At 45.0% G+C, this 25,681-nt stretch overlaps 1 protein-coding gene across 1 annotated transcript; it reads right to left on the minus strand.

The window, feature by feature from the left end:
* Positions 1-1,998: 1,998 nt before the first annotated feature.
* Positions 1,999-25,191, minus strand: LOC142759430 (vomeronasal type-2 receptor 26-like). Its single transcript, XM_075861569.1, has 6 exons — positions 25,076-25,191; positions 23,039-23,330; positions 15,862-16,530; positions 3,278-3,493; positions 2,997-3,120; positions 1,999-2,906 (listed from the first exon to the last, which is right to left on the minus strand). Exons 1-6 carry the CDS (start codon positions 25,189-25,191, stop codon positions 1,999-2,001), a joined length of 2,325 nt encoding a protein of 774 aa, XP_075717684.1.
* Between the last annotated feature and the right edge of the window lie 490 nt (positions 25,192-25,681).

A 25,681-nucleotide genomic window follows, 5' to 3' on the forward strand; every position in this document is an offset into this window, starting at 1 on the left:
TAGAATATCCAATGCAAATACAGCAAACGAGCCAATACAATACACCTGAGTGTTCCCCATTTAGTCCCCGTTACTCTTACGAAATTTCTACAGTTGTCTAGTTCCCACAGAAGCCGTACACAGTCCTTTTCCACAGGATGCGCCAAACTGCGACTATATGCTTAGCCACACTACAAGGCTCAGCCATGGGCTGCCTTCGTGTATTTCCCAAGATTCCGCATGCTCCAACCTGTCGCTCTGATTCTCAGGTAGATGCACAGATTAAGATTGGCTCGCAAACCAGATCTCTTTCCGGTCCCTATATCCATTCCTCTTGCTGATGTACCTTCTGGCCGGGATCCCAACCCCTAGACCAAACTCCAAGTTCCACATCAGCACTGTCCACTACTGCCTGGGGTCCCCTATTTATGTCCCCAGAGTTTCGACCTAGCACACAAATCTTTCCAGGACTGGAGTTAGATATGGGCAAATTTCCTCATTAAAGGGGTCGTCCAGTACCAAAAAAAATTCACAATGCCACGCGTAAAGTCCTAGATCTCTACCGTCAGTCCTGCTATTAGCAATGTCTGTCTATGGAGATTACATTACTGTGTGCTTGATTTTATGTACGTGCTAAGCAATGGTTGTTTCTGATACACCTGACCTCAATAATTAGCAGGGGATGCACAAACTTTTGGCCCTATAGTGTATAACTAGTGACTGTTATCTAGTAGTAATATAGACGGACATCAGACATCTTTATATTCCGGCTTCTGCTGACATTTCTGTTACATTCATCATTTCATCTGGAGATTCTTTCTACAAGGTTTCTCTGTGATGCATTTCTGCAGGTTTATCTAGAAAAATTCATCTGCGCAGGTGGAATCTTTTTTCTGGACACTAGACCAGGAATATCCGGCAGCGAGGTGACATCCCTGGGGGCCTCTCGTGTAGTTCGAGACTCCAGTCTCCTGATGATCACTGATGAGGATGCTGTTTTCTACATCTCTTCTATATAATGTTTGCTCTACAGTATCAGGGGGGGGGGGAGGGGGGGGCACTATAACAGTCACATCCGTCCTTACTGCAGTGTAATAAAGTCTTAGCTGCACTGAGATACTGCCCTGGGTTATTAGGCAATCACACATGCAATTTTTGTGGCAGTTTTTTGAGCCAGACAGAGCAATGGAATGAACATGAAGGAAAAGTATAAGGCCAGGATCACACACACAGTTTTGTGGCAGTTTTGGACCAAACAATGAGGTGAACATAAAAGAAAGGAGCTGCATCAGACTTTTCTTTATACCTTTTGTTCCTTATGGATCCACTTCTGGCTTTGGTTAAAAAAACTGAACCAAAAACTGCATCAAAACTGCAACAAAAAACTGTGTGTGTGATCCTGGCCTAATACTGATCATGATCCCTATTACATGTTATTATTGTATTGTGTTCCTAGTCTATACTATTAGGAGTTATTACATATTCTTGTAGATTTATTGCGGTGGTCTAACCCTTAACCCGCATTACACAACGCCGCACTGTTGGGTTATATCGCCGCGTCTTTCTGACTATTGAGACTAATGCCTCTATACTGATTTATCTATAGAGGGATCTGTCAATCTAATAAGGTCTATCATTTCCAGACCACAGATCAGCCGCATTTCCATTGTGTGTCTTCTCTCTACATAAAACAATCTTGGCTTCCAACCTTGTATGAGCTTCATCAGCACAGTTGTGTTTTGTGGTTATAGATGTCATAGATAGTTTTTACTCTATACATTCCTACGGCATTAAACAGGCTCTGATAGATGAAGAATGACCTCATGTTCAGGGAAGTGCAGGAAAATAACTGAAGATGGAAGAATAAATGACCCCAAATATTGTCCCGAACCTTTTAGGCCCATCATAGAGAATATGGTTTATGGGGTGAAGCCGAAGTGTTATATCTTGCTGACATAAGTAAACCACATATTCTTTATGTGGGATCATCATCAGCGTTGGACATTAAAAAAAATTGTCTCATCTGGTTCCTCCCTCCAGTAAATGTGTTCTTGAGTTCAGTTCTGGTCTCCATAGGATAATGTAGCATTTTGGGAAGAATATGCACCCTAAAAGTCCAGCACTTGAGGATAATATGGCAAATATCTCCACAGCCACCATGTATTTCCCTTTGGTACTCAGATAAGCCGGGATCATGGCTATCCAGACACTGCAGAACACCAGCATGCTGAAGGTGATGTACTTGGCCTCATTAAAACTGTCCGGTAATGTCCGAGCTAAAAAAGCTGTAATAAAACTAACAGCCGCCAAGACCCCCATATAACCCAGGACAGAGTAGAACCCAATAACCGAGCCCTCATTACACTGCACAATGATCTTTCCCTGATAGGAGTGTATGTCCAGCTCCGGGAAGGGAGGTGCTAGAGTCAACCAAACCATACAGATCATTACTTGGATGGATGAGCAGAACAACACCAGAGAATTTGACCACTTGCTTCCAATCCAGCGTTTCCAGGCGCTGCCAGGCTTGGTGGCTCTGAAAGCGATGCAAACCATGACGGTTTTGGCCAAGACACAAGAAACAGCTACTGAGAAGAGAATTACAAATGAGACCTGACGTAGCAGGCAAGTGAGGTCCACTGGATGTCCAAGGAACAAGAAGACACAGAGGAAGCTCAGCATGATGGAGACCAAGAGAAGGAAGCTCAGGTTTCTGTTATTGGCTTTCACAATGGCCGTGTCTTGGTACAAAATAAAAGTCATAAGAATCATGAATGAAAGGAAACAAAATATAATGGAAACCAGACAAATAACCAGGACGATTGTGTCATCTGTGTAGGAGAGAAATTCCAGCAATCTAGGAACACAACGATCCTTCTTCTCATTGGGCCAGTCGAGGTCTGTACATTTCATGCAGCTTTCACTGTCTAAGAAATAGAATAATGAAAAACCTCAATACTACGGAATATTTAGTATCCAAAATGTGGTCAATATACCTATTTCTAATGTCTTCATACCTGTCAAGTTGGAGATTTCTCCAGGGGAGCACTGGACACAATCATAGCAGCAGGAAAAGATTCTGGACTTTGAGACTTTCCGGGTTCCTGGTAAACAATTCTCTGAACACTGAGATTTGGGGACCTAAGGAAAAAACAATCAGAACTTATTGTTGTGTAGAAATTTCTATATAGTCTAAGATCCTTCTTTGATCCTGAGGATATGACATTGATCTTCTATGATGGAAAGATAAATAGTCTACTCCACATCCTACACTGACCCAGAGCAGCTGCCATCTCACCTTGTTGATGTTGTTCTTCCATAAGATCCACTCAACATTGATATTAAATGTAGAATGGTTTTCTATCGAGTTTGTAGATCCAACATATTTTAATACAAGCGATCCGTTCTTTAAAATGAGCCAATTCACAATGGAATATTGTGTGGAGAAATCTCCATTTTCAAAGAAGAGACGATTTCCATTAATATCTTTTTGGCTTCCCAGATAACGGTGAAGCTGTGAGAATGAAAGAAGGAAATGTGTCTTGTTATTTCCAGGAAACCATTCACATTCATGTTTAATGTCTATTTCTAATGAAGTACAAAGAGTGACCGATAAACCAGAGGGGAACTATACAAACTTACTGTAAAGTGACTGTACAATGAAGAAGCCACTGGTTTGTCTATGTCCAAACATGAAAGTCAAATCTGGTCTTGGCATTGAGGTTCCCTGAAAATATGACACCAGTGAACCTCATCCAGCTACCTCTGCAGGTGTCACGGAGCGGGTTAGTGGACCCACTAGGCCATACCGCCGCAGCGGGGAGGCAGCTGGCCAAACAACAGGACACCCCAGAAATTCAATGTCCTGCACAAGGGTACCTGAATAGTCCAGATGGTGGCCGCAGCTCTGGCACAGATGAGATGGGTGCAGCAGATGGCGCCAAACGTGGCGGATGACACAGGAGCCGCAAGTTGCGCCAGACGTGGCGGATTCCTCCAGACGTGGCAGATAACACAGGACATGGCAGATGTCTCTGGGCGTGGCAGATGACACAGGATGTGGCGGATTCCTCCAGACGTGGCAGATGACACAGGACGTGGCAGATTCCTCTGGACGTGGCAGGTGACACAGGACGTGACAGTTTCCTCTGGACGTGGCAGATGACACAGGACGTGGCAGATTCCTCTGGACGTGGCAGATGACACAGGACGTGGCACGACTGAAACTAGGGCAAAGCACGGGAAACAGGAACGGGGAGCAAGGTACGGGTAACAACAGGAACGGGAAACACTAAGGGACCATTTGCAAGACAGACTGGGAAAACTAACAACGCTCAGGCATCGAACTAGGGGGCTGGACCCCTCTTATAGCCCAGGGTACTCACGGGTCAAAGGTCGTTCAAGATGTCTGGTGCGCGCGCTGCCCCTTTAAGAGCAGAGACGAGCGTGCGCGCGCACCCTGCGGGCTCCGGCGGAGGTGAGTGGATGCAAGCGCTGGCGTCTCCTGAGGAGGAGGCTGGGGCCAGCGCTTGCCGACTCGTGGTTGCGGCTGTCAGCGGGAGGCTGGAGCTGACAGCCCGCAGCCACGGACATTACAGCAGGGCAATGATAACGGTATGTCACGAGGCTCCGACCGGTACACTGACAGGCGAAGGTTGCTAATCTGGTAGGACATGTCGCTGGATAGGTCTTAGTGTAAGGGATTGTCTGAGCTCTGCGACTGCATACAAAATTATCAACTTAAATATTTGCCTGCTATATTAGGTTAAACATTTAATTAACTAACCCCTAATGTGATGGCTGGAGCTGCTTCTCCTTAGTGGGGCGTGTGATGTTTTCTGGTATCGATGATGTTGATTCTGCGTCGGTCAGTCTGGAACGTAGTCATCTCTTTGGTAAGTTTGAAAAGAACTCGCAGCAGTAAGGTGTTCCGACTTACGTAAAGGGGTTTTCCCATGAGGGACATTTATGGCATATCCACAGGATATGTCATAAATGTCAGATAGATGCGGGTCCCACCTCACTAGAATGGGGCCCCCTAAACTCCGTTCTACCTCTCTGTGTTCCGGCTGATTTTCGACCATGTAGAAGAAGGAATCAGCGTGACTCGCTGAGGTACGTAACTCCCATATATTCACACAAAAAAAGGAGTTAGACACGACTATTGAAAAAATTATTTAAGGAATAACTAGCCTAATAGATAACATGTGTCAAACGTCCCCAGAAACAGGAGGTAGAAAAATGGAGATACCACAGCATGAAACATGCCTTACCCATGGGTGTCGTCAAATGGCCCAAAGAATGAGACAGCGCCCCGACGTGCGTTTCGCAATATACAGCTTTTTCAGCTTTTTTATGCTGTGGTATATTCATTTTCCTACCTCCTGTTTCTGGGGAGGTTTGACACATGTTATCTATCTAGCTCCCACCCTTGGTCTATTTATACATACATTTGCTGCTTATCCTTTGCCTGTGATTCTCTGGTTTCCTGGCTCTGCTATATCTGCTATTTACCATTGACATCTGCTTCATATTGACCCTGGCTTGTCTGACTATTCTCCTGCTCTGCTTTTTCTACCGCGTAATCTCCTGCTTTGACTCGGCTCGTTCACTACTCCTGTTGCACACGGTGTTGCCGTGGGCAACTGCCCCACTTCCCTTGCTTCTGTGTACCCTTGTCTTGTGTTGTCTGTTGTGCACATATTGAGCGTAGGGACCGTTGCCCAGTTGTACGCCGTCGCCTAGGACGGGCCGTGCAAGTAGGCAGGGACTGAGTTGCGTGTAGATTAGGGCTCACCTGTCCGTCTCCCTACCCTGACATTACATAATTACAGGCCCAAATACCTTTTCTACCCTGGTCCCTGACACAACTATGGACCCCCTTCAGGCCCTGGCTCAGCAAATGCAGGGTCTCTCCCTACAGGTCCAAGACCTGGCTCAGAGGTTCAACCAGCGTGATGCTACCTAGGTAGTGCCCTCCACCTCACCTCTTGAACCCCACCACAAGTTGCCCGACCGGTTCTCAGGGGACCGGAAGACTTTTTTCTCCTTTCGGAAGAGTTGTAGGCTATATTTCCGTTTAAAGCCCCACTCCTCAGGTTCTGAGAGCCAGCGAGTGGGTATTTTTATGTCCCGGCTACAGGACGGCCACCAGAAATGGGCCTTCTCCTTGGCTCCTGACACCACTGAACTTTCTTCTCATCTATGACGAGACTGACAAGACTGCCTTTGACGAGAGTCAGCTGGTGACTTTACGTCAGGGTAAGAAACCCATTGAGGAGTACTGTTCTGACTTTAGGAAGTGATGTGTAGTTTCTCGGTGGAATGACCCTGCCTTAAGGTGCCAGTTTAGGTTGGGTCTGTCGAACGCCCTGAAAGACCTGCTAGTTAGCTATCCCTGTTCTCACTCCTTAGACCAGGTTATGGCTTTAGCGGTACGACTAGACCGACGTCTCAGGGAATGACGACTTGAACGTTTTTGTGCCTTCTCCTCTTGCTCCCCTATGATGGCTCCAGAGGTTCCGTTGCTTCGTTCTTCCACGGAAAACTCGGATGAACCGATGCAACTCGGGGCCTCCGTGTCTCCCCAACAACGTAGAGTGTTCCGCAGGAAGAATGGTCTCTGCTTCTACTGTGGGGATGACAAGCATCAAATGAACGACTGTCCTAGGCGTAAGAATAAGCAGCCGGAAAACGTGCGCGCCTAAGTGACCATCGGGGAGGTCGCTTGGGCGCACAGGTATTTCCCGTAAATATTAAGCCTAATAAAATCTTGCTTCCCTTTCAGGTCTCTTTTGATGGTAGGTCTGCCACTCGCAGTGCCTTCGTGGATTCAGGGTCTTCTGCTAATATTATGTCTGTGGAATTTGCTATGTCTCTAGCTATGCCATGTATTGATTTGCCTAAACCTGTCCCGGTAGTGGGTATTGTCTCCACTCCACTTGCTAATGGTTATTTTAATGCAGCATACCCCTGTTTTTGAACTCATTGTTGGCTCCATTCATTTGGAGCAGTGCTCTGTGTTGGTGATGCAGGGATTATCGTCCGATTTGGTTTTAGGCCTTCCTTGGTTGCAGATGCATAATCCCACGTTTAACTGGAATACTGGGGATCTTACTAAATGGGGTAATGAATGCATGACGTCCTGTTTTTTTCTGTATTTGGTTTCTCTTGCTGAGGAGGTGAATACTCTACCTGAGTTTATTCAGGACTTCGCTGATGTTTTTTCTAAAAAAGCCTCCGAAGAGTTACCTCCTCATAGAGAGTACGATTGCGCAACCGATTTGGTACCAGGAGCTAAACTCCCTAAAGGTAGGATATTTAATCTCTCTTGTCCTGAACGTGAAGCCATGAGAGAATATATCCAGGAAAGCCTGGCCAAGGCTTACATTTGCCCCTCTACTTCTCCGGTAGGTGCTGGCTTCTTCTTCATAGGGAAGAAGGATGGTGGTCTTAGGGCGTGCATCAATTACCGAAACTTGAATAAGATCACTGTAAGGAACCAATATCCCCTTCCTTTGATTCCTGATCTCTTCAATTAGGTTCAGGGGGCCCAATGGTTCTCTAAGTTTGATCTTCGGGGGGCTTATAACCTTATCCGAATCAGAGAAGGGGATGAGTGGAAGACTGCGTTTAACACGCCCGAAGGTCATTTCGAATACCTCGTCATGCCCTTTGGGTTGTATAATGCTCCCGCGGTCTTCCAGAATTTCATAAATGAGATTTTAAAAGACGACCTGGGGGTATTTCTTGTAGTGTACCTTGATGATATACTTGTGTTTTCCAAGGACTGGTTCTCCCACATTGAGCATGTCAGGATGGTGCTCCAGGCCCTTTGGGAAAACAAACTCTTTGCTGAAACTTAAAAATGTGTGTTTGGGGTGCAGGAGATACCATTTTTGGGTCAAATCTTCACTCCTAACGAATTTCACATGGACCCTGCCAAGGTTCAGGCTGTGGCAGAATGGGTCCAACCTGCCTCCCTGAAGGCTTTACAGTGCTTCCTGGGGTTTGCTAATTATTACAGTTATTGCTAACTTCTCGGTCATCGCTAAGCCTCTTACGGACCTTACTCGCAAAGGTGTTGATCTCCTCCACTGGCCGCCGGAGGCGGGCCAGGCTTTTGAGGTCCTTAAGAGGTGCTTTGTCTCTGCCCCAGTGCTGATTCAGCCTAACCAAATGGAGCCATTCATCGTGGAGGTTGACGCCTCCGAGGTGGGAGTGGGTGCTGTCTTGTCCCAGGGTAGTAGGTCTCTCACCCATCTCCTTCCCTGTGCCTACTGCTCCAGGAAGTTCTCTCCCACTGAGAGTAACTATGATGTTGGCAACCGCATGGTGCCACTTCCTGGAGGGGGCTAGGCACCAGGTAACGGTCCTTACCGACCACAAGAATCTGGTTTTCCTAGAATCTGCCCGGAGGCTAAACCCGAGACAAGCTCGATGGGCATTGTTTTTTACTAGATTCAACTTTGTGGTCACTTATAGGGCTGGGTCTAAAAATATTAAAGCTGATGCACTGTCGCGTAGCTTCATGGCCATCCCTCCTCCGGAGGAGGATCCTGCTTGTGTTTTGCCCCCAGGTATAATCATATCCTCTGTTGATTCTGACTTAGCCTCTGAAATTGCGGCTGATTAAGGTTCAGCTCCCGAGAACCTTCCTGAGAACAAGCTGTTTGTTGCCCTGCAATTGCGGCTAAGGGTACTCAGGGAGAATCATGACTCTGCACTATCTGGCCATCCAGGCATCCTGGGTACCAAGCACCTCATTTCTAGAACCTATTGGTGGCCTGGGTTGCTTAAAGACGTTAAGGCCTACGTCGCCGCTTGTGAAATTTGTGCTAGGTCCAAGACTCCCAGATCCCGACCAGCGGGCTTACTATGCTCTTTGCCCATTCCCCAGACACCTTGGACCCATATCTCCATGGATTTTATCACTGATCTGCCTCCATCCCAAGGCAAGTTGGTGGTATCGGTTGTAGTAGACCGCTTCAGTAAGATGTGCCACTTTGTACCCCTCAAGAAACTACCCAATGCCAAGAGGTTAGCTACCTTGTTTGTCAAACACATCCTGCGTCTCCATGGGGTTCCTGTCAATATTGTTTCTGACAGAGGGGTACAATTTGTTTCATTGTTTTGGAGAGCCTTCTGTAAGAAGTTGGAGATTGATCTGTCCATCTCCTCGGCCTTCCATCCTGAAACTAATGGCAAAACTGAGAGGACTAATCAGTCTTTAGAACAATATTTAAGGTGTTTTATCTCTGACTGTCAAGATGATTGGGTCTCCTTCATTTCCCTCGCCGAATTTTCCCTTAATAACCGGGTCAGTAACTCGTCAGGGGTCTCCCCCTTTTTCTGTAATTTTGGGTTTAATCCACGGTTCTCCTCCATTTCACCTGGTGGTTCCAACAATCCCGAGGTAGATGTCGTTCATCGGGAACTGTGCACAGTCTGGGCTCAGGTTCAGAAGAACCTTGAGGCGTCCATTGGAGAGGATATGGGCCTGAGGAGATGACTTGGGTACCCGCCCAGGATGTTCACGCCGGGTTCCATCTTCGGTTCCCCAACAAGCCAGGTCCACCTAGGAAGGGTCCAGTGGCCCCTCATAAAAGTGGGGGGGGGCGTACTGTAAGGGATCTGCCAGACACAGCTTCTTTGTCGACGCCCGTGGTTAATCAGCCTGCATCTGTTCCTAGGTCTGCTAGAGTGACTCGATCTGCTACCACTCAGGCTGGTAGGCTGAGCAGTGGGAGAACCTATCACAGCCTGGCCAGACGGCTCTAGCTCCTGCCTGTAATGGCAGGGGGTAGGGAGACGGACAAGTGAGTCCTAATCTACCCGCCACTCTGTCCCTGCCTACTTGCAACGACCCGCCCTAGGCGACGGGGTACAACTGGGCGGCGGTCCCTGCGCTCAGTAAGTGCACGACAAACACGACAAACATACAAAGGAACACAAGCAAGAAAAAGGGGCCGTTGCCCACGGCAACACCGTGAGCAACCAGAGTGGTGAACGAGCCGAGTCAAGCCAGGAGTGTGCGAGGTACAAAACGAAAAGCAGAAGAGTAGTCGGTAAGCCAGGGTCTGTATGGAGCAGGATCAAAAATAGCAGGAGCTGTAGCTGGGCCAGGAAACCACAAGGAAAGAATCACAAGCACCGAGGGACAGGAAGTGCAGGCTTAAATAGACCGAGGGCAGGAGCTAGCTGAGTCTGGCCAGGTTACGATAGGTTCTCCCACTCCTAAGCCTGCCAGCCTGAATGGTGGAAGCAGGAGTCAGTCTCAGGGATGTATTCTCAGGTGCTGACTGATTAGTTCTGGGAGTTAACCCCGAAGCTGTGCCTGGCAGATCCTTTACACTGCCCTTGGTCTATTTATACCTTCATTTGCTGCTTGTCCTTTGCATGTGATTCTCTGGTTTCCTGGCTCTGCTATACCTGCTATTTACCATTGACCTCTGCTTCATATTGACCCTGGCTTGTCTGACTATTCTCCTGCTCTGCTTTTGCTACCACATACTCTCCTGGTTTGACTCGGCTTGTTCATTACTCCTGTTGCTCACGGTGTTGCCGTGGGCAAATGCCCCACTTCCCTTGCTTCTGTGTCCCCTTGTCTGTTTGTCTGTCGTGCACTTATTGAGCGTAGGGAACGTTGCCCAGTTGTACGCTGTCACCTAGGACGGGCCGTGCAAGTAGACAGGGACTCTGTTGCGGGTAGATTAGGCCGGGTAGATTAGGCCTCACCTATCGGTCTCCCTACCCCGACATTACAGACACCCTCAAAAAATGACTTTATCTTTTCTAGACATTACCCATTCTAATTCCCCTAAAACTTCTTACAGCACTCCAGGTGTATTTTCTACAATTCACTTTGGCCCAAAAATTAACATTTAATTTCAAAGTGGGTTTTATTGGCCGGTAGATTAATGCGGGACTTGGCTCCTCCAAATGTCACATCTTATTATTATACTAAATGGATGGAATCTGAGAAATTGTGGCTGGTGCCTGCACATCCCGACCCTCTCTTATGTAAATCCCCTTATTCTCACTAGACGTATGAAACACCTGTGTCAAAAGGTTCCCCTCTCCTCACCAAATTCCCTATTATCCTCTTTTCCTTCTATCAAATAGCCTTACATTGGCCATGACCAGACATGATTCTCAAGTAGATTATTTCTGTATGATGATATATTTTTTCCTAGGTTTAGAATTTTATACTCTGTCGAAGATCTGCAAGCTAAATTTAATCCCCCCTATTGCAAACACGGGTTTTTAAATGGGCATTTCACAATGCAAAACAAATTATTAGAACCACGATCCCGCTACCCTCTGGTTTTTATGCTACGAGTATTGTCTGCACGCATCCACCAGCCGATACCTTTATATTACAAGCTCTAATAGATAGAGTTCTAGTGGATATGTGCTGACCACTACAAATATGGCATAAAAAGCAGCTTACATAGTGCACCACACTGCCCAGTGTAGATAAAGCCCCACACTGCCCCCTGTAAATAGTGCCACAATGTCCCCTACAAATAGTGCCACAGTGCTCCCTGTAGTTAGCGCCACAGTAGCCCTTGGTAGTAGTGCCACACACTGCCCATGTCAATAGTGTCACACACTATCTTCTGTAGATAGTGCCACAATGTCCCCTACAGATAGTGCCACAGTGCTCCCTGTAGATAATACCACAGAGCTCCCTGTAGTTAGCACCACAGGATCCCCTGTTGGTAGTGTCACACACTGACCATGTCAATAGTGTCACACACTGCTCCCTGTAGTGCCACAAAATCTATGTAGATAGTGCCACACACTGCCCATGTCAATAGTGTCACACAGTGCCATGTTAATAGAGCCACACACTGCCCATGTCAATAGTGTCACACACTGTCCCATATAGATAGTGCCACAATGTCCCCTACAAATAGTGCCACAGTGCTCCCTGTAGATAATGCCACAGTGCTCCCTGTAGTTAGCGCAACAGAAGCCCTTGTTGGTAGTTCCACACACTGCCCATGTAAATAGTGCCACACACTGCCCCCTGTAGTGCCACAACATACACGTAGATAGTACCACAGTAGCCCTGCTGGTAGTGCCACACACTGCCCATTTCAATAGTGTCACAAATTGCCATTGCCAATAGAGCCACACACTGCCCATCTCAATAGCGCCACACACTGCCCATCTCAATAGCGCCACACACTGCCCATCTCAATAGCGCCACACACTGCCCCCTGTAGTGCCACACTGTCCCGTGTAGGTAGTGCTGCACCCACCTGTCCCTGTAACCGCGCCGTCCTCTCCACCAGTGATTCAGGCCTGGTCTTTTCTGACCAAGCCTGCTCCAGCAGAATGAGGCAGGTGGCGTGATTACATAATTCTGTCACCTGAATCACACCACCTGCATCACTAGTTGAGGCTCTGCCACCAGATTTTGCAACCCCTATCTGCTATTGCAGCAGATCGGCGCTGCAATGTAGATTACAGTAACGTTTTTATTTTTAAAAAAACGAGCATTTTTGGCGAAGTTATGACCATTTTCGTATTTATGCAAATGAGGCTTGCAAAAGTACAACTGGGCGTGTTGAAAAGTAAAAGTACAACTGGGCGTGTATTATGTGTGTTACATCTGGGCGTGTTTTCTACTTTTACTTGCTGGGCGTTGTGTATAGAAGTGTCATCCACTTCTCTTCAGAACGCCCAGCTTCTGGCAGTGCAGATCTGTGACGTCACTCACAGGTCCTGCATCGTGTCGGCACCAGAGGCTACAGATGATTCTGCAGCAGCATCAGCATTTGCAGGTAAGTAGCTACATCGATTTACCTGCAAACGCCGATGCTGCTGCAGAATCATCTGTAGCCTCTGGTGTCGATGTGTCCTCGCTCGTCTGACACGATGCAGGACCTGTGAGTGACGTCACAGCGTGATCTCTCGAGAACACGCTGTGTGTCTGCACTGCCAGAAGCTGGGCGTTCTGAAGAGAAGTGGATGATACTTCTATACACAACGCCCACCTAGTAAAAGAAGTAAAAACGCCCCGATGTACGCACATAATACACGCCCAGTTGGACTTTTACTTTTCAACACGCCCAGTTGTACTTTTGCAAGCCTCATTTGCATAAATACGAAAATGGTCATAACTTGGCCAAAAATGCTCGTTTTTTAAAAATAAAAACGTTACTGTAATCTACATAGCAGCGCCGATCTGCTGCAATAGCAGATAGGGGTTGCAAAATCTGGTGACAGAGCCTCTTTAAGCACCAAATGGTGGGGCAGTGAACTGATGGTTCCCTGGCCTCGCCAGAGCTCTTTTTTTTTTCATTATCAAGATTTTTATTTTGTAGCAACAAAATTACAGCATATATACATTACACAGTTTTGGCAGAAAAATTTGTATCATGTATAAAATACAGATTATAACAGTTTATAAACATTATGAAGATGCATAAACCCAAATAGGTGGTAACCTCCCACTCATCTAAAGAGCATATGAATTAGAGTACAGTAGAACTAACTGTACCCCATATACAGTAATATAATACCATGGCCAAGAGGACCAGGCCTCAATAAAGTAAACATTGGTACATATAAGTGCCACAGAAAAATTATAACAACAACACAAGACACCAGACAACAAAGGGAAACACAAACACACATAGCGCATAGAGAAAAAGATCACATAATTTGCTCAGAACCTACCATCAAGCCATAGAGGTAGATCAGTACCACCCCGGAATCCAGACCATACTGCCCAAGTTTGGACAAAGAGCACAGACTTGCCCCTGTCTGCTGACAGTAATTCCTCCATTCTCATTATCCCGTTCACCTCTGTCACCCATTCCGTCAAAGAGGGAACCGTATGAGATTTCCAGTGCCTAGGTATCACCGTTCTCGCCGCAGTCAGAAAATGTCGAAAGATACCCCTTTTGAGGTGTGTGAGAGATCCAGGAACCATGGAGAGTAACCCAATAGATGCCGAAGTTGGAACTTCAATGTGCAAGAGCTTCTTGCCCAAATCAAAAATCTTCCCCCAAAAGGTACGTATCCTGGGACAGTCCCACCAAATATGCAACATGGTTCCAGGAGCTTCCCCACACCTCCAACAATCAGCAGACACATCCGGAAATATCTTATGCAGCAAAGCAGGGCAACGATACCACCTAGTGAGTATTTTGTAGTTTTTTTCCTGGGCAAAACAAGACATTGGCAATTTATGAGCTAACAGGAAGGCAGTACCCCATTCCTCTTCAGTATGTTGAACCCCCAACTCTTCGTCCCATGCATTGGTGAAAGACAGTTGAGAAAAGGAACAGCTGGGCAGAAGAACTCCATGCAAATATGACAATACATGCGAAGGGGCCGTTGGTAATGATAAATACTTTTCTAAAGGAGTCTTATCCTGTAATAACACCAGACAGTCCTCCAGAGAAGAGAGATAAGAACGCAGCTGTAAGTATGACCACCAGGTTGATCTTCTCCCCGGGCAAGCCTCAGAGACTGTATTCATTGACAACATGACACCTTCAGGAGTAAGGGTCTCAGACAGATATCCACCTTCTCTTCTCTCCCAGCAGAGGAATGTATCCATACCCAACGCCGGAGGGAACGAGGGGTTGTCGAAAAGAGGGGTCATAGGACCCGGCCGATTCACCAGGCACACAGCACCCATGATCCGCTCCCATACCACAAGAAACTGACGTGTGAGGAAAGGCAGAGATAGACTATGGTGCTGTAGAACAGTCAACCACGGCAAAGAGGACAATGCAAGAGGAGACATATCTCTTTCGATACGCACCCATTGCTTACCTGTTTCCGAGCGGAACCAATCCACTACCCTCATAATCAGTGCGGCTTGATGGTATCTTTTAAAGTCTGGAAGACCCGCGCCCCCGTCTATTTTTGGGCGACTAAGGACAGCAAAACGAATGCGAGGCTTAGAGGCTCGCCAGAGCTCTTAATTGAATATGCGTCCAGAGGAGAGGTGAGTTGGGTCTGAACAGAGGAGAGGGTGGTGTGAAGGGGTGGGGTCTGACTAGAGGAGGGGTGTGGTTGGACTAGAGGAGGGGTTAGGAGGGTGGGGTCTGACTAGAGGAGGGGTGAGGAGGTGAGGGTTCTGAATACAGGAGAGGTGGGGAGCGGTGGTATCAGACTAGAGGAGAGGTGAGCAGTGTAGGGGTCTGACTAGAGGAGAGTTGAGAAGGGGTGAGGAGGGATGGGGTCTGACCAGAGGAGCAGTGAGGAGGGGTGGGGTCTGACCAGAGGAGCAGTGAGGAGGGATGGGGTCTGACCAGAGGAGCAGTGAGGAGGGGTGGGGTCTGACCAGAGGAGCAGTGAGGAGGGGTGTGGTCTGACCAGAGGAAACTCTTTGGCTGCTGCCTGGTGTATTTTTTTACTTGTTCAAACTACCCATGATCAGGGAGAGGTTAGTGGAAAACATTAGTCTTTATATGTTACTTTTTTGAACGTGTTGGTGTTTATGATAGCACCGAGTTCAAACTTACTTTGACCTTACCAGGAATGTTCTACATGCTACCACTTCTAATAAGACATGTTGTCCTTTTCCTTATCCAAGTAACTGAAAATCTAAAATCCTAATACATGGTCAATAAACACCTCAAACATTGACTACATGGTGAAGGTATCAACACCAAAACCAAACCAAGAACATTGGGGTCTGTGCCCATCAATGTTATTACTTTTCAAAACCAATTGCAATTTGTTCTATCAAGTAATTACCCGTAGTCTGTATTTATGGAGAAGAGCGGTCTTATCACCAGATCGTCTATCTATAGACATGTGTAGATCATGTAGTGCTTGAGCAAATAAGTAAACAGCTTTATACACTCGGTCAGAGAGCCCTTTGCCTTGAAAGCTAAAAAAATATGTTACCCGTAGTGTCTCAGAACAGTTATAAAGAGGCTTCTTGTATACGGATTGATGGATTATATTAATCTGAGGATCTCTTGATAAACAGTGCTGTCTAAACAACCATATATGAGCCAGTAACATATCTTCTGGATGACTTATGGTCCGGAAACTTTCATAGAAGCTTCTCATATCTGGTACAGGCAGTGGAGAAGGTTCAAGAGCCAAACTCCCAGTAAATGCTTCTATTTGATTCTCCACAAGAAATATCATTGAAGCAAAAGCCGGACCGAAGACCAGAGTCTTATCATGGAGCACACCCCGTATTGCATATAACTGATCTGAAAGATGTGGAGTATATGTCCCACAGAGTATAATAACCCGGGCTGATGACTGTCTAATAATCTCAGAGTTCCTTTCTCCAATAATATGTTGAAATTGTCGGGGCACAAACTGTACTTTTATGGTGTAGGCCACACAGATTCCATCCTTGGTCAGATATTGTGTCAAAAGCTGCATCTCTTCATTACCACTCTCATCATCTGAAAATAGGATTCCAACCCATGTCCATCTAAAGAACTGGATCATCTTAGATAACACCAAGTAAAGCATCTGGTCACTTTGTATTGTTCGGTAAAACGTTGGGTAAAGATTTCGATTGTTTAGAACAGAACTTGTAGCACCGAAGCTGATCTACAGAAGATGGTGACGCGTAAGAAATCAATAGAAGAAAAGTTATATGATGTCATCGGTACAACAGCTAAAATATATTTAGAAAAGGTCAGAAGAGTGAACACAATTTATATTAGGAAAAGGGTCTGGAACATAAGGCGTGGACCAAGGTATATGAAATCCCGGGTGTATGGACAAAGACTAAGACTCTGTTCACATCTGCATTCAGAGCAGGTTACAACACATTTGACAACATAATGGTGGATGTGGTGCTACATTTGGACATTGTGACGGAACCTGATGGACCCCATTATAGGTCAATGTGGGTCCAGTAATATCCTTGCTGTAAAGAGACATATAGGTCTATATATATAATCAATTCCAGGATAAATCATGCCGGCCACAGGTAAGTCATTCATCCTGGTAGTGATTATATAAATACGTTTTGGTCTCTTTACACCGACGATCTTGTTCTAGACATTGAACCTCGTCTGATGGGCCACTAATATATAGACTGTGACTTGATATTTATGTGGCTGGGGCTGTGGTGGTCTTCATCTCAGGTTGTTTCTAATTATCTTTTTTAACTCTTTGTATATACAGTATTTGTAGGGGGGGGGGGGGTTTCTCGAAATGTATGGATTCATAGAGATTGTTATTTTTGGACTATTTGGTCTGTGTGGTTTATGTTTTTTTTGAGCAGAGATATTTTTTGGTCTTACTTGTGAAAATATTTTTGTGTGTTGCTTTTCAAGTGATGCTCCGGATATACACAGTGGAGTCCCATTATTATGATCAGCGGCTAATATCCAGAGTAACCGCCGTGTGCAGCACGGACAGCAGCTAGACGGGCTGGGAGTGATCAATAAGGTGCTGGTCGGTGGTCTCTGGTATCTGTCAGCTGTGCTGACTGCAGAACACCCCACATTTACTGGAGGGTGTGTGGGGGAGGATCCATAGAACCAACAAGATGATAAAAGATACAGCCACCTTGTGATTGGTCAGTTCTTACCATGTGATCGGGAGTAGTTACACAGCGCTTCTCTTTATGAATGAGCTCACGATACCCTTTTGTATTGGATGGATCACATCATGTGATCAGTTTTGGTTACATAGTTTCCCCTGTTTATGAACTAGTTCATCTTCGTTCCTTTCTGGATGGATCATACCCCCCGATTCTCTTTCTCTGGTATCGGGATATTTGTAGTTCTTTTTAGTGGCATTTACTTATAGAGGTCATCGCTTTGTACTATTTGGATACATCATGTTTGTCATTTTGGTAATATTTTCTACATTCATTTAGGGGGAATGAACATCAATTATGTTTCCTCTGCATATGTCGGTATTTTTATATTATTTTATATCTTTTTACATTTATTTTTGTATATTGCATATGATGTTGTTATACCGCACCTGTTTAATAAGGGAAAATACAATCACATTGACTTTTATTTTATTTATTTTTTTAAGTGGTTTAACCCCTTCCCTCTTTGGCCACTTTTGACCTTCCTGACAGAGCCTCATTTTTCCAATCTGATATGTTTCACTTTATGTTGTAATAACTTCGGAATGCTTTTACCTATTCAAGCGATTCTGAGATTGTTTTCTCGTGACACATTGAACTTTATGTGACTGGCAAAATTTGCTCGATATGTTCAGTATTTAATTGTGAAAAACACCAAAATTTAGCGAAAAATTACAAAAATTTGCATTTTTCTCAATTTAAATGTATCTGCTTGTAAGACAGGCAGTTATACCACACAAAATTGTTGCTAACTAATTCAGATTGGCATCGTTTTTTGACCATCCTTTTATTTTTCTAGGACGTTACAAGGCTTTGAACTTTTCACTTTAGCATTAATTTCTCACATTTTAAAGAAAATGTCAAAATGCTATTTTTACAGGGGCCAGTTCAGTTGTGAAGTGACTATGAGGGCCTTATAAATTAGAAACCCCCAATAAGTCCCCCCATTTTAAAAACATTACCCCTCAAAGTATTCAAAACAGCATTTAGAACATTTCTTAACCCTTTAGACGTTTCACAGGAATTAAAGCAAAGTGGAGGTGAAATTTACAAATTTCATATTTTTTTTGCAGAAATTAATTTTGAATCCAATTTTTTTTTATAATACAGAAAGTTTTACCAGAGAAATGCAACTCAATATTTATTGCCCAGGTTCCGCTGTTTTAGGAAATATCCCACATGTGGCTCTAGTGCGGTAATGGACCGAAGCACCGGCCTCAGAATCAAAGGAGCAACTAGTGGATTTTGGGGCCTCCTTTTTATTAGAATATATTTTAGGCACCATGTCCGGTTTGAAGGGCTCTTGCGGTGCCAAAACAGTGGAAATCCCACAAAAGTGACCCCATTTGGGAATCTACACTCCTCAAGGAAATTATCTAGGGGTATAGTGAGCATTTTGGCCGCACAGGTTTTCTACAGAAGTTATTGGAAGTAAGCCGTGAAAATTAAAATCTAAATTTTTTCAAAGAAAATGTAGGTTTAGGTAATTTTTTCTCATTTCCACAAGGAATAAAGGAGAAAAAGCACTGTAAAATTTGTAAAGCAATTTCTCCTGAGTAAAACAATACCCTACATGTGGTAATAAATGGCTGTTTGGACAAACGGCAGGGCTCAGAAGGGATGGAGCGCCATTTGGCTTTTGGAGTTCACATTTAGCAGGAATGGTTTGCTGAGGCCATGTCACATTTACAAAGCCCCTGAGGGGACAAAACGGTGGAAACCCCCCACAAGTGACCCTATTTTGGAAACTATACCCATTGAGGAAATTATATAGGGGCAAAGTGAGCGTTTTGACCCTACAGGTTTTTTGCAGAAATTATTGGAATTAGGCCCTGAAAATAAAAAGCACTGCAACAATTGTAAACCAATTTCTCCCGAGTAAAAAAAACAATACCCCACATGTGGTAATAAACGGCTGTTTGGACACACGGTGGAGCTTAGAAGGGAAAGAGCGCTATTTGGCTTTTGCAGATCACATTTAGCAGGAATGGTTTGCGGAGGTCATGTCACAATTACAAAGCCCCTGAGGGGACAAAACAATGAAAACGTCCAAAAAGTGACTCCATTTAGGCAACTACACCCATTGAGGAATTCATCTAGGGGTGTAGTGAGCATTTTGACCCCACAGATGTTTCATAGAATTTATTAGAATTGGGCAGTGAAAATAAAAACAATCCTTTTTCTTCAATAAGACGTAGCTTTAGCGCAAAATTTTTCATTTTCTTAACAAATAAAGGAAAAAAAGAACCCAACATTTGTAAAGCAATTTCTCCCGAGTACGGCAATACCCCATTTGTGGTCATAAACTGCTGTTTGGCCACACGGCAGGGCTCAGAAGGGAAGGAGCACAATTTGGAGTGCAGATTTTGCTGGATTGGTTTCTGGGTGCCTGTGGGATCAAAACAGTGAAAACCCCCCAGAAGTGACCCCATTTTGGAAACTGCACCCCTAATTGCATTTACCTAGGGGTGTAGTGAGCATGTTAACCCTGGTGTTTTGTAGAAATTAGTGTGCACTCGATGTTGCAGAGTGAAAATGGGAGTTTTTCCATAGATATGCCAATATGTGGTGCCCGGCTTGTGCCACCATAACAAGACAGCCCTCTAATTATTATGCGGTGTTTCCCGGTTTTAGAAACACCCTACATGGGGCCCTAATCTTTTGCCTGGACATTCGACCAGGCTCAGAAGTGAAAGCGTACCATGTAAAATTGAGGCCTAATTTGGCAATTTACACAGTATTGGTTCACAATTGCAGAGGCTCAGATGTGAAATAATAAAAAAGAAACCCCTGAGAAATGACCCCATTTGGAAACTACACCCCTCAAAGCATTTATTAAGGGGTGTAGTGATAATTTTCACCCCACAGGTATTTTCCATAAATGAATGCGCTGCGGATGGTGCAAATTAAAAATGAATATTTTTCCCTAGATGTGCCATTTCAGTGGCAAATATGTCATGCCCAGCTTATGCCACTGGAGACACACACCCCAAAAATTGTTAAAAGGGTTCTCCCAGGTATGGCAATGCCATATATGTGGGAGGAAACGGCTGTTTGGGCACACTGTAGGGCTCAGAGCAGAGGGTGCGCCATTTGGCTTTTGGAGAGCGGATTTTGCTTGGTAGTAGATTTGTTTGAGTGTTGCTGGTGTTTCCATTTATAATGTGGGGGCACATGTAAGCTCGGCAGAGTACATCAGGGGCATAGTCAGATGGTATAATAATCTGGGGGTACATGTAAGCTGGGCAGAGTACATCAGGGGCATAGTCAGATTGTATAATAATGGGAGGGGTACATGTAAGTTGGGCAGAGTACATCAGGGGCATAGTCAGGTGGTATAATAATGGGGTAAAAAAACAATAAAATAATCCATAGATATGTGTTACGCTGTGAAGCAACCCTTTCTGCACAGGCTGTTGTCGCACTGATATATGGCGTCCTTTCTTATGCCCCTTTTGGTCCACACTCGGCACCTTTACATTTTGGGGAATTTTGCTGGGAAAGTGTTGTCCTGGTATAATACGGGCACCGTCGCTTCCAGCAGATATGTTTGGGCCCTCCCCTTCCTGGTATAATACGGGCACCCTCGCTTCCAGCAGACATGTTTGGGCCCTCCCCTTCCTGGTTCCCTAATTTTAGGTCCTTGATAAATCGCCTCTTGAATCAGAAGAAATGTTCCCCTCGGGCCGGCAAAACTGCATATTTTTTATTTCCTGACTTATTGGAGCCATAACTAATTTTATTTTTTCATAGACGTAGTGGAATGAGGGCTTTTATTTTGCGGGATGAGCTGTAGTTATTATTGGTACCATTTTGGGGTACATGCGACTTTTTGATCACCTTTTATCCTATTTTTTGGGAGGCCAGGTGACCAAAAAAACACAATTCTGGCATAGTTTTTTTTATTTTTTTTTATACAGTGTTCACCATGCGTTATAAATTACATGTTACCTTTATTCTGCGGGTCAGTACGATTCCGGCGATACATATTTTATGGCACTTTTTATGTTTTACAACTTTTTGCACAATAAAATAACTTTTGTAAAGAGAATGTATTTTTTCTGTCGCTAAGTTTTGAGAACCATAACTTTTTAACTTTTTAGTCCACGGAGGTGTATGAGGGCTTGTTTTTTGCGAGACGAGCTATAGTTTTTATAGGTACCATTTTTGGATACGTGCGACTTTTTGATCACTTTTTATTCCAATATTTGTAGGGCAAAGTGACCAAAAAACAGAAACTCTGGTATAGTTTTTTACGTTTTTTTTTACGCTGTTTACCGCGTGCAATAAATAATAGAATATTTTTATGCCTCATGTCAGTACGGTCGCAGGGATACCAAATACGTATGGTTTATTATTATTTTTCAATAATAAAGGACTTGATAAGGGAACAGGGCGATTGTGTTTTATTTTATTACTTTAAACTTTTATTATGTTTTCAAACTTTTATTTTTTTCACTTTTTTTACACTTTTTTTTAAGTCCCACTACGGGACTTGAAGGTCCAACTGTCTGTTTTGTTTTTTTCTATTACATTGCACTACCTACGTAATGCAATGTATTAGATCTGTCAGTTATTCACTGACAGCATGCCGATTAGGTTTCGCCTCCCGGTGGGGCCTAATCGGCTTTCGTAATGGCAGAGCAGGAGGCCATTGTGTCTCCTGTTGCCATAGCAGCAGTCGCCAGTCCTGATTGCCTGTCAGGGCTGGCGATCTGCTAGAACAGCTAAGATGTAGCGATCAATTTCGATCTCTGCATCGAAGGGGTTAATGGCAGGGATCGGAGCTAGCTCCGGTTCCTGCCATTACAGGTGGATGTCAGCTGTAACATACAGCTGACTTCCACCGCTGATGACGCCGGATCAGCTCCTGAGCCGGCGCCATCTTGCCGGCGGCTACGGAAGCTTGACCGGCTTCCATGCTAGGCAGTCCGGTTGGCCAGTATTAGGCCTCTATTTGCCATTGCAGCCACCGGAACCCCGGCAATTTCATTGCTGGGGTTCCGATGAGCTGCAAACACCTTAAATGTAGCGATCGCGTTTGAGCGCTGCATTGAAGGGGTTAAAGGCGGGGATCAAAGCTAATTTCGGTCCACGCCATTACAGCCGGATGTCAGTTGTAAGATGCCGCTGAGATCCGCCAATGATGGGACCGACTCAGCTTCTGAGCCGGTGCCAAGCATTTGGCGTATGGATATGGCAAATTGTGGGAAGCACTAGCTTTCCATGGCGTACCCATACGGCAAATGTCGGGAAGGCGTTAAAAGACATCTGTGATACCCTTCTTGCATGCCGACAAATAAACCTTCAATTTGTACATTTTACTGGCAGGATTGCTCTATTGTTGTTGGCTCATTTGGAATATCATAAAGGAGCCCGGGACGGCGGTAGAACTACTGATCACAGCAGTTCTTACAAGTCTTCCTTCATGAATCTCCATGACCTGATCCTACCAATCCCTTAGTATTGACCAGTCATTACAATATATAAGGGAATACCACCTACTTGTGAGTATCGGTATAATGCCAGTATCAGAGCCATGGACACGGTAGTCACTGAACTGTGATCTCCAATAAAACCAGCTACCTTCCTCTGCCCGGTACAGGAATAATTGGGGACGGTCGTTCTTAGTCCTGATAAAATCTGTAGGACACTTTTCACAGCTTTCTTGCTATCGGAGCACGAGTCGTATACGTGATATCCCAGAGAGATATTAGGTAAAATTGTCTGATCTCGGTTAATTTCCTCAATGGCGAAACGGAAAGTCAGAAGATACTTGTAATACAGAGGCACGGGTCTGTGGAGATGATAGAAAATTATATAAAAGGTGACTGTGATAGTGTAAAAGGTTCAATCACACACAGACCAGAGAAAAATAGAACATTAAGATCTGCGGTCAAAGATGATAGACACGGACTCTAATAAAAGTATAGAAATCCTGGTAGATCACAATGTGACCCGAAAACTACCGGCTCCTCTAAGTAACCAACTCCCATGACCAATGTGTGTCCAGGAGTCCGTGAGACAGCCCCCAAAACCTGGCACCTCCCAGAATGCAACACGTGTCCTGATAGAAGGATCAATCATAGATTGCTTGTGCCTGGACTCCAGTGCTGACCTACGACTTGAAATTGGCACAAGAATGGAGAACTAGACTGGAGTAGAGAACAGTGGAGGACAATGGAGAGACAACCTGACACATTTGACTGAGACGTCCTGACGTCTGCTGTAAAGCAAATCTCTAGAACTGCAGCAGCTCAGACAAGATGGCCGCCCCATAACCATGTAAAAAAACTGAAAAAATAACAATCAGAAAAATACACAGATTAGAAATAAATTCTTCAATATAGATCCATAAATAGTAAATAAAAACTTATGCATCTCCTTTAAGATCAGGTTGGTATTGGAGGTGTGGCCAGAGTAATAATGGGTGGGGCCAGGCTGGCGCCTATGTCTGATACATTTGCTGTAGAATGTGTTCCTCCTCTGGCTCTTTGGTTGGGGCTCCTCCATAGCAGCTAGTCATGATAGTGACCACCAGGGTAATAACAGGTGCCTCTAGCACCGGTGGGGGGCTACTTCTACTCCTTAGCTGGTATCTAGGTTTGTCTGTCTGCTGTATCCTCCATAGCTGTGGTTCTGGGTAGTCCTGCTGTTCCGCTCTGTTGTCACCTGCTGGTCCGGGCTTGTGTATATACAGGATTTCATGTCTCCTGCTGGTGATGTGCCATATATCCTGGCTCAGTAATCATGGCGTGTGCCGGAGGTTCCTTGCTTTCAGCGACCTGTTTACATTACATTCCATGATATTAAACAAAACTAATACATAAATGAAAAATAAATTGTCGACACACTTCCGTGCTCGAGTACCACTCATAGTCAGGAAACACACCATGCCCAGGCAAGTCCAATACAAGAAATACTAAACATCACACTGAACATTTCCTTAAAAAAGAAAGTGTGGGCGTAAATGAATTTCCTGGAAGAAATGATGTTACACTGACCGGTTAGGCTGGGTTCACACAAGCACATTACGTCCGTAATGGACGGACGTATTTCGGCAGCAAGTCCCAGACCATAACACACTGCAGGGAGTCGGGCTCCTAGTATCATACTTATGTACGACGCTAGTAGTCCCTGCCTCTCCGTGGAACTACTGTCCCGTACTGAAAACATGATTACAGTATGGGACAGTTGTCCGGCAGCGAGGCAGGGACTCCCAGCGTAGTACATAAGTATGATGCTAGGAGCCCGGCTCCCTGCAGTGTGTTCGGTCCGGGACTTGCGGCCGAAATACGTCCGTCCATTATGGGCCGAACATGCTCGTGTGAATCCAGCCTTACACTTAACGCTCGTTTGTTGGCTGATCAACAACAGTAATAACAACAGTATTGGAATATGCACTAGGGAAGTGAAATATACCACAATGGAGCAGGGAATACGGAAAAAAGAGGGCACAAGTTTCTGTTTTTTTAAACCTTCTTTTTGATCAATAGGGGTAAAATAATGTCTACAGTTTCTCCCATCCCTTCCCTTTCTTACATCCCTTCCATTTCTTCCATCCTTTGCCTTTCTCTCGTCCTTTCCCTTTCTCCTATTTCTTCCCTTTCTCTCACCTCTTCCCTTTCTCCCATTCCTTGGTTGATCTTGATGGACATCTTTTTTTACCGTACTATGTGACTATGTAAGTCCGCAGATGTCCTCTCAATAGTAAAATGAAGACAATGCACACTCAAACTGTAAGGCTGGGTTCACACGACCTATTTTCAGGCATAAACAAGGCGTATTATGCCTCGATTTACGCCTGAAAATACGGCTCCAATACGTCGGCAAACATCTGCCCATTCATTTCAATGGGTTTGCCGACATACTGTGCCGACGACCTGTCGTTTACGCGTCGCTGACAAACGACGACGCATAAAAAGACGGCTCGTCAAAAGAAGTGCAGGACACTTCTTGAGATGTAATTGGAGCCGTTTTTCATTGATTCCAATGAAGAAAAGCTCCAAATTACGGCCATAATTGACGCCTCGCAAAATGCGAGTACATGCAATTACGTCTGAAATTACGGAGCTGTTTTCTCCTGAAAACAGCTCCTTAATTTCAGACGTAAATGCAATTATCGCGTGCACATACCCTAAAATTGTA

Source organism: Rhinoderma darwinii, chromosome 4 (assembly GCF_050947455.1).
Source record: "Rhinoderma darwinii isolate aRhiDar2 chromosome 4, aRhiDar2.hap1, whole genome shotgun sequence".
NCBI lineage: Eukaryota > Metazoa > Chordata > Amphibia > Anura > Rhinodermatidae > Rhinoderma > Rhinoderma darwinii.

Coding starts and splice junctions, on each gene's coding strand:
- LOC142759430 (XM_075861569.1), bottom strand. CDS start 25,191: ATGTCCATCAAGATCAACCAAGGAATGGGAGAAAGGGAAGAGGTGAGA. Junction 3,494..15,861: donor ACTGTTCTGAGACACTACGG/GTAACATATTTT, acceptor TCATTCTCACAG/CTTCACCGTTATCTGGGAAG. Junction 3,121..3,277: donor GGAAGAACAACATCAACAAG/GTGAGATGGCAG, acceptor TTTTTTCCTTAG/GTCCCCAAATCTCAGTGTTC.